General features: G+C 48.0%; 1 protein-coding gene across 1 annotated transcript in view; it reads left to right on the top strand.

Annotated features, from left to right (window-relative positions):
* The window catches only part of SPINT2 (serine peptidase inhibitor, Kunitz type 2), a 28314-nt gene continuing 19532 nt past the window's right edge, over nucleotides 1-8782 (top strand). Inside the window, exon 1 of the mRNA XM_040252886.1 lies at nucleotides 1-1358. Coding sequence (XP_040108820.1) covers nucleotides 1253-1358 — 106 coding nt within the window. The 5' untranslated portion in view covers nucleotides 1-1252. The remainder of the gene's footprint in view (nucleotides 1359-8782) is intronic.

Below are 8782 nucleotides of genomic sequence, written 5' to 3'. Positions count from 1 at the left end.
TAATATATTTATTTTAATTATTCATCAGCTGTCCTCTACTCCTATGCTTGCCCTATTCCATCCTCCTTTCGAGATCCAGCTGACATATGCCTCTTTCAGGAAGTCCCGCCATGGCCCCTAAGCTGGTCAGGTGCCTCCTTTGGGTTTCACTCCTTTCAGGTCTGATTACTCTGCCTGTGCTTCCCCAACACTCTCCTGACACCTATCTGTCTCTGGTTAATTATCTGTCTTCATCTCAGTACTGGAAACGCAAAGGCAGAGTCTGGGGCTCTTGTTCACTCATGGGTCTATAATCTCCTCTGAGAGCCCTCTCTGGCCCTCTCTCAGACTGAACGGGGAACCTGTCTGGGCTCCCAGGTCTTCCACCACGCAGCCCCTGATCATTCAGCCTGTGTTTGCCCCGTCTCATCCATAATCACTTCGTCATGTGCTTCTGTCATCACTCTGCTGCACTGTTCCTGTCTGGTGATGCGGGAACTGGTCCACGCTGGGGAGGCACTTAGTGAACGTTGGAATTTAGAAAGAAGAAATCCCTTGCTGTCATCGGAAGGCTGAAGCAAGCTGGGCAAAAAACCCACACAGGTGTCCAGTGAGAGCACGCCTGCACTCTCATTTCCCAGAGGCCAAGTTCAAGAGCGAAGGTGCTCGGACAAGATCAACAAGCCCAACAAGCCGACGCCCACGGGCAGCAAGAGCCCTAGGGCTCACCCTACGCCTACCGCCCCGGGCTAGGCCTCACGCGGGGCGGAGCCAATATAAGCCCCGCCCTTACCTCAGCGCCAGGGGCGGGCCCAGGTGCGCCTAGGGAGGAGTACGGCCGCTCAGGTGCAGGCTCTCTGCGCCTGCGCTCTACGCGTCCCGCCTTACCAGGTGCGCCCCGCCCCCTACCTGGCCTTCCACCTTCGACAGCTGCTTCGAGGCGGCCGCCATTACCTCTGGCGCCCACCGAGGGTCTGGGGGTGTGGTGGGGTTCTGAGGGTAGAGGGAGTCCGGGGCGACTGAGGAGCAGAGAAAATCATCGTGGGCACAGGAGGCAAAGTATCCGCACACCGAAGGACCGAGAAAAGGGCTTCCTGGAGATTTCCTGTGTGGCGAGGGCAGAGGTGCACCCCGCAGACCCCTACGAGCGCCCGCACCCGAACGCAAGGCGCTCCAGTGCGCGTGCGCGGAGAGGGTCTTCCCGCACCCGCTCGCGAGACCCCAACGACCAGAGGCTCGAGGCCTCTCCCCTGGGCTGCCGGCGGAGTCCGTCATGGCGCAGCTTTCTGAGCCGAGGCGGTGCGGGGTGCTCCTCGCCCTGCTGGCATCGCTGCTCCTCTCCGGGGCTGAGGCGGCCGACGAAGAACGTGGCGTCCACGGTGAGGGCCCGGGCGGGCGTCCTGGGGGTTGTGGAGGGTCGAGAGGCCGAAGGCGGGGCGGTAGGGGAGGGTGGAGGGGCTAAGTTGGGGAACGAGGAGGGCCGGAGCGAGGTCCGAGCAGGGAGAATTCGCGAGGGAGGAAGTTTGGGGGCGATTGGGTGAAGCTTAGGGGGGTGTAGTGGAGCCAGCCCTGCTGGATTGAACCTTGAGAAAGAGATTCGGGAGCTCCCGGGAGCGAGGGCGGGTGGCAGAGCCCGGGCTGGGAAAAGTTTCCTGTAGAGGAGGAGGAGACTGGCTTAGGGCTGTTCACCAAGAAGGAGTGGCAGCGGCCTTTCCTGTGGCAGGAAGGAGGTAAGGGACCGAACCGAAGACCAGCCTCTTCCTGCCAGCGAAAAAGAAGCCCAAGAAAGCCCGCGGTGGGGGGCCAGGCCCAGAGGACAGGGCTTGGGTTAGGGGACCTAACCTGTTGGCCTTTTAACCCCTGGGAAGAAGCCTGCACCCTATGTTTTTGGGTATTGGACCACAGCCTCCTAAGAAATCTTTCTGGGTTCAGTTGCATTAGAGCGCCTCCCAGAACAAAGGTGCTTCTCAGTGATATTCAAAGGAAAAGAAAAGCAAATATGTTGGGAGGGAAAACTTGCACGGGGTGCAAGGGGCGGGGATGGAGCGCCTCTTGGCTTAAGAATATTGGCATTGAGAAGCTGGGCTTGAATTTGTCCTTAGAGGTTGGTCCTTAGACCCAATTTAAACCTCTAAACTCTTCGGAAGTTCGGCCTGAAAGATCTTTTTGAACAAGTGTTGGTTTAACCTTACTTCCTCAGACAAGTACAAGCAGATTTTGAAAATAATCCTCCTGAAAGAAGAATTCGTTGATTCAGCAAAACTTCTTGCGCCCCTGCTGTGTGTCAGAGGGCAGTGCTGAAAGCTGTGATACCATTTGTGACTCAGGCAAGCCATGTCCTTGCACTTAGAGAGCTGATACTCCAGTGGGATAGACAGAGACAGGGAGTAAGCATTTAAGTAAAGAGTACTTACCGCAGTATTAAATTACTAAGACGTAATTGAACAGGAAGAAGCAGACAAACAGGGATGATGGAGGCCACTTTAGCTCATGTTCTCAGGGGAGGTCGCCCTGAGGACAGGGACAGCTGAGCTCTAATGTGAAGAAGGAACAAGTGGCAGTGACACAGCAGCCTCAGGGATGGTTGTCCAGTTGGAAGCAATGGAGTACAGGGGCCTTGAGGCTGGAATGAGCTTGGTGGTATTTGAGGAAAAGACTGCCAGCGCGACTGGAGTAGCGGTGTGGAGGGAGAGGTGGGAGATGGGAAGAGGAGGCCAAGTGGGGAAAGCAGCCAGGAGCCAGGTTACTTTACAGGCCAGCATTTTGGATAGAAAGAGAAAGCATTGGTGTTTGTACACCAGGTCATCTCCTGCGGTGACTTCTGAAGACTGTTATTTTCCCTGTGCCCAAGATAGAGAGGAAAAAGTGAGTCGAGGGCCTGTGGGGAGAGACTCAGCTCCAGAGAATTAGGAATGCAGGTGTTGATCATTCTTGTGATCTGAACTAGAATTTCCTTCTGGACTTTTCTTAGATATACTCCTCAATACGTGGAATTCTCCAGGCCGGGATACTGGAGTGGGTAGCCATTCCCTTCTCCAGGGGATCTTCCCAACCCAGGGATCAAACCCGGGTCTATTGCATTGTAGGCTAGATTCTTTTACCGTCTGAGTTGTCCAGGAAACCCTGGACAACTGGGATTTTTGTCAAAACCGAGTTTGGGGCTAACATCTATTGCTTACTTTGAGCACTTATGCATTGTTTAATTCTTGAAACAACTTGATGTGGTGGTGAAGATACAAATCTTGCCTAAGGCCACACGTTAGTAATTGACAAAGCTGGGTCTGGCTACAGAGACCTTTTCTGCTTGTTTCCAGTGGTTTTCCCAGCTGCTGTAGCTGGCTGGACCTCCTGACCTTTCAGAAGTATTCCTATCTGGCTGGGTAAACTAATGCCCTTGCTTATCTGAAGTTCTGTTTGTATGAGAGCTGAATCAACAGCTTATTTGGAGACAAGAAGTAGTTTTTATTCCTCTGCCCACCTTCTGATTGCTTTGATTTTTCTCAAGAAGCAAAGTCGTCCACTAAGAGTGAGGTGTTTCTCCAGCCACACACAACTGCACAGGTACCTCCAGATGAATATAATGGAGGGAGGGGGAGTGTGTAAGGGGGCGATCATAATGGTTGGTCAAAGAACAATCTATGTGAAGGTATGAGGGGCTGAGGGGTAGTGGAAAGGTGGTAGGACCAGTGAGTTATTGGACCTGAGGTTCCGAAAAGAATGGACTAGGAAGATAAACTACACTCGGCAGTGAGGGAGACCCATGACGCTGAGGTTCTGAAAGGTCTAGGGGAGCGGCTGTGGGGAGGACAAGATCATTGGAGGAGAGGAAGTCTAGGAACCAAGAGGCCAGGATGGTTGGAGGAGCACCTATCTGGATACAGCAATCACCAAGAATAGTGATAAGAGCCACAGTGGGGATGACAGGGAGCTAAAATCAACGGAGAAACCAGGGGGGATGAACTGGGTCAGCAGATGACACACAGGGTGGGGTATGATTTACTCTAAGGACGAGATTCATAACTGGGGTGTTGAGGGTGGAGGGAGAACGGTGTAGAAGCAGTGCCCACTTGCAAGGGCACAAGAGAAGCCATCTCTTCAGGGGCAAGCTGGGTTCAGTTAGGGTAAGACTGTTCAGAGAAGAGATTGAGGGAATGAGAGGTTTTGCTGAAGACAGGCCGTATCAGAGACTCCGGGAGTTGAGGGAAGGGAGATGGCAACGAAACAGGATGCATGGGGATGAAGGGTAACTTGGGAGTCTGGGGCTGGTGTGGTGATAAGCAAGGGGTAGGAGCGTCACATGGTGTCGAGACAGACAGTGTTGGTGAGGCACTGGGTGGCAGAGGGCAGATAGGAAGGGGTGTGGAATGTAGTGGGCATTTGGAGGCACACCTCTGCACATGGAGGTGGGGGACAGTTGACACATCTCCGGGTGTTCGTAGCATCCAGGGACAGAGCCAGTCTGCCATGGAAACACATAGATTATAAACTGGCTGTTGAGACTTCCCTGGTGGTCTAGTGGTTAAGACCCCGCACTTCCCATGCAAGGTCTGGGGTTCAATTCCCAGTCGGGAAACTAAGATCCCACATTCCATGTGGCATAGCCAAAATATTTTAAAGTAAAAAGTAAATAAAACTATTAAAAAAAAACCCACCAAACTGGCTGTTCCCAGGAGGCCTCAGACAGGCTTTATGTGACTTGTTTCTAGAATTGAGAATTTTTTAATGAAACATTTTGATTTGGGGCTGTGCCTAAAAAATATGAAGATCTGGCTCAGTGTTCCCACATAGCACCCTGGGGTAGTGCCAAGTACTTCTGGAAAGGACACAGACTGCTCTCTTGTGTTTATTCCCCTGGCCTGCCCTCTGTATCTTCCGAGCATTTGAGTTGTGACTCCCACATTAAGAATATGCCCCATTTAGTAAACAAAGGTAGATAAAACATAATAGTTTATAAATTGTACAGTGCAGTGTGTGTATGTGTGTTGTTATTCTCAGGGAACACCCCTTAACAGGTGGCCACAAATGTGCATGATTTTTATCTCTTCTTTCGTGGTAAGTCCTGGTATTTGAAGTACCTGCAGATATATCATTTTGATCAGTACAAGGGCAAATAGTATATTCCTTTTCAGAATAGAACCTCAAAAATGCCTTTTGGGAGTGGTCAGTTAAATGTAGTTCCTACTGCCAGTAACTTACACATGAGAACTTGTGTTAATGGTTCCCTGGCTCATAGCCCTTTGTTGATTGTTCTTGGGAATTTCCACTGGAGACAAGTGTGGCAGCATTCATGTGAAAGCCTCCAGTGCACTTTGAAGTTATCTTCTGTGTATTTTATTTTATTTATTTATGTTTGGTTGCACTGGGTCTTTGCTGTTGGGCCCCAGCTTTCTCTAGTTGTGGCAGTTGGGGGCTTCTCATTGCCATGGTTTCTCTTGTTGCAGAGCACGGGCTCTAGAGCATGGGGACTTTGTTGCTCCATGGCATATGGGATCTTCCTGGACCAGGGATCAAACCCATGTCCTCTGCATTGGCAGGTGGATTCTTAACCACTGGACCACCAGGAGAGTCCGTGATCTTCCATTTGCATCAACTTCTTGAATTAGTTTCTCCAGAACTTTGACTGAAAGAGTGAACTTTCCAATAAATCTCCATAAGCATATTAATCACCACTCATTTCTCTTCTCCTCACCCCCATGAATAGTTGTAAACTGGGTAGTCAAAAAGAGGATGAGAGATAAGAGTGAAATTGCAGCTGGTGTTGGTGATCAGCTGAGAGGTCTCCAAAGTGGCATCTTACACTATTTTCATCCTTCATAGAAGCGCTCGTTCTATTTTCAGGAAAGACAGGTTGGTTCCAGGGCAGTTTTAAATATTGATTAACTGATTTATTCTACACAAACACCCACCAAGAACCAGGCACAGTTTTAGGCCCTGGAAACAAAGCACTGAATGAAACAGATGGCAACCCCCCCACCCCCAATCCATGACAGTTACATTGTAATGAGAGGAAGACAATACAATAAATAAACAATGAATAGAAGACTTGGTAATGAGTACTATAGAGAGAAATATGGTGGGGAGGAAAGATAGATTAGGAATTGGGGATTAACAGATACACAGTCAGTTCAGTTCAGTCGCTCAGTCATGTCCGACTCTTTGCGACCCCATGAATCGCAGCATGCCAGGCCACCCTGTCCATCACCATCTCCTGGAGTTCACTCAGACTCACGTCCATCGAGTCCGTGATGCCATCCAGCCCCCTCATCCTCTGTCGTCCCCTTCTCCTCCTGCCCCCAATCCCTCCCGGCATCAGAGTCTTTTCCAATGAGTCAACTCTTCGCATGAGGTGGCCAGAGTACTGGAGTTTCAGCTTTAGCATCATTCCTTCCAAAGAAATCCCAGGGTTGATCTCCTTTACTATGTATAAAATAAACAAGGACCTACTGTATAGCCCAGGGAACTGTTGGTACTGAAGATATTCAGCATAGTGTAATAACCTACAATGGACAGAAATCTGAAAAACGTAGTCACTTGGCTGTAAACCTGAAGCACTGTGAACAACGACTAAAAAGAGAAGAAAGGAAGGTAAGGTTTGGTGTGTTTAGCGCTAAAAACATGGCCTTTGAGGCTGAAATGTTGACAAAACTTAAAGAATATCGAAGGATTTGCCTTCAGGCCCACTGAGGGAAAGTGGACCCTTACCCTGGTCAGCATTTGAGAAGTCAGCCTGTAATAGAGAAAGCCAGCCTGTGACTTGTATACCTGTCTCCTGAGTCATTCGCAACACTCAGGCTTGTCTTCAGGTAGTTGGCCAGGCAGCCAAACCTCTGTTTACCATGTCCTGAGGCTGACAGGCTGAATAAGGGATGAGGTAGCCTGTGATTCATGTGAGGCAGGAGAGAACCCTGAAGGGGTCACACTGAAATGACTTAATTGACCCCAGGAAGATTTCATGGCCCATTGGTCACTGGCTAATAAGGAGTTCACAAATGACCGCAGGAGCATTGGTGTATGGATTATGGACCTCCTTTTTCCATGCTGTTCACAAATGTCGTTTCACTTGTTTCTGACAAGATAATTTTGAAAACTGTAATGAAGGGATGCTGAGGCCCAGGAACTTTGAAGTTAAAGTTACTTGGAAATTTATTTGAAGCACACTTTTTTATTACTAGGAAGCCATTTTAGAAATGAGGCAAGTGTTTGAGATCGATCTCACCAGTGGGGTCCTTGGTCCCTGGCTTCAGAAGCCTGTGATTTGTGTTTATTCCAGGGTCAGTCATTTAGAATCTAGGATATGTTTGGGAAGTGGGGTAGAATAATAGATAGTATAATAGTTTTTGACCTTTCAAAGGGCTACATATATGTCTGTGGTGGTAGTGGGGTGATTAGAGAAAATGTCTAAAACGTCTCCGGGGGTGGGGGGTGATAATAGAAAAAAAGGTCGGGAAACATTATTCTAGGTAGACAGCCCATAAGCTATAATCAGTTTCTGAAAAATGGTCCCAGGTTTTAAAAAAGTTAAGAACCCCTGAATGTGAATTAACAGTTCAAAGCCTATGAAAGACTTTGAAACTACTGTTTGAAATTATTCAGATTGACCACTGTAATTCTAGTTACAGATTTAGGTAAGGGTAGAATTTATAGTCCTGCTTGAGTGATGAATATGTATTTTATATCTAGAATGGCAAGATTTTATATCTAAAACAAGATTTTATGAGTTTTACAATATAAGTTGGGTTTGTCATTGTAAATGTTCTCTCCTCGTAAATACCTAGCAGTTAAAATTATTTAAAATAACTTTAAAATAAAGTTTCTGAATTACTTATCCTAATAATGACAACTTCCAGGCACCCGAACCTAGAGGAAGGCATGGGTAGTAATAGCCTTCTGTCCTAGAAGCAGAAGTATGTATGTAGGCTCCTTAAGTATGTAGAGCCTATCCAGCTAACCAAAACAGGTGGATTTATAGATCACCTTGAAATAAGACTGATTGTGAAATAAATGTCAACTTTGCGATTTGGCCCAGCAGAATTAAAACGGGTGAATATCTGCCTCCCCAGTATTTAGTACCTCTTCACTCACACAGAATGTGAGTCTCATTCCTTGGTGAAAAGATAACTTGAAGTCAAAATAGGTAACCAACGCATAAAGTGAAGTGAAGTTGCTCAGTCGTATCCGACTCTTTGCGACCCCATGGACACCAGGCTCCTCCGTCCATGGGATTTTCTAGGCAAAAGAGTACTGGAGTGGGTTGCCATTTCCTTCTCCAGGGGATCTTCCTAACCCAGGGATCAAACCCAGGTCTCCCACATTGTAGACAGACGCTTTACCATCTGAGCCACCAGGGAAATCACGCATAGTGTTTCTTATTTTCTTCTTTCCCACCTCTTAATCTCCCGATATTGTAGTGTTGCAGGACTTTATAAGGAATTTTATACCTTCAGGCAGGCATGCCAGGTGGTTGCACAGCAGAAAAACAAAGGGGAAGAGTGGTGGTTGGATTGCTTTGATCAACTCACTGAGGAGTTTGTACTTTGATTTTCTATATCCCCTCTATCCTGTCAGTCACCACCAGTCTGGGCTTCATAAAAATACACTACTTACTCAAAGCTTCATGCCAAATGTTTTAAGCATTTATAATGGAGTAAAAAAATGCCTTTAATTTTTACAACACTCTTATTTAATGATTAGTCCCAGTGTCAAAAAAGTCCCTTCCATTTGAGTCTTTTTAAGAGATGCATCTGCAAGCCCACAGAATTTATCTCAGTGGGACGTATGGAGGGAAAGCCAACTGAATCTCTGC

Source organism: Oryx dammah, unplaced genomic scaffold (assembly GCF_014754425.2).
Source record: "Oryx dammah isolate SB20612 unplaced genomic scaffold, SCBI_Odam_1.1 HiC_scaffold_13, whole genome shotgun sequence".
Lineage (NCBI taxonomy): Eukaryota > Metazoa > Chordata > Mammalia > Artiodactyla > Bovidae > Oryx > Oryx dammah.
This window is presented reverse-complemented; position numbering and strand designations above follow the sequence as displayed.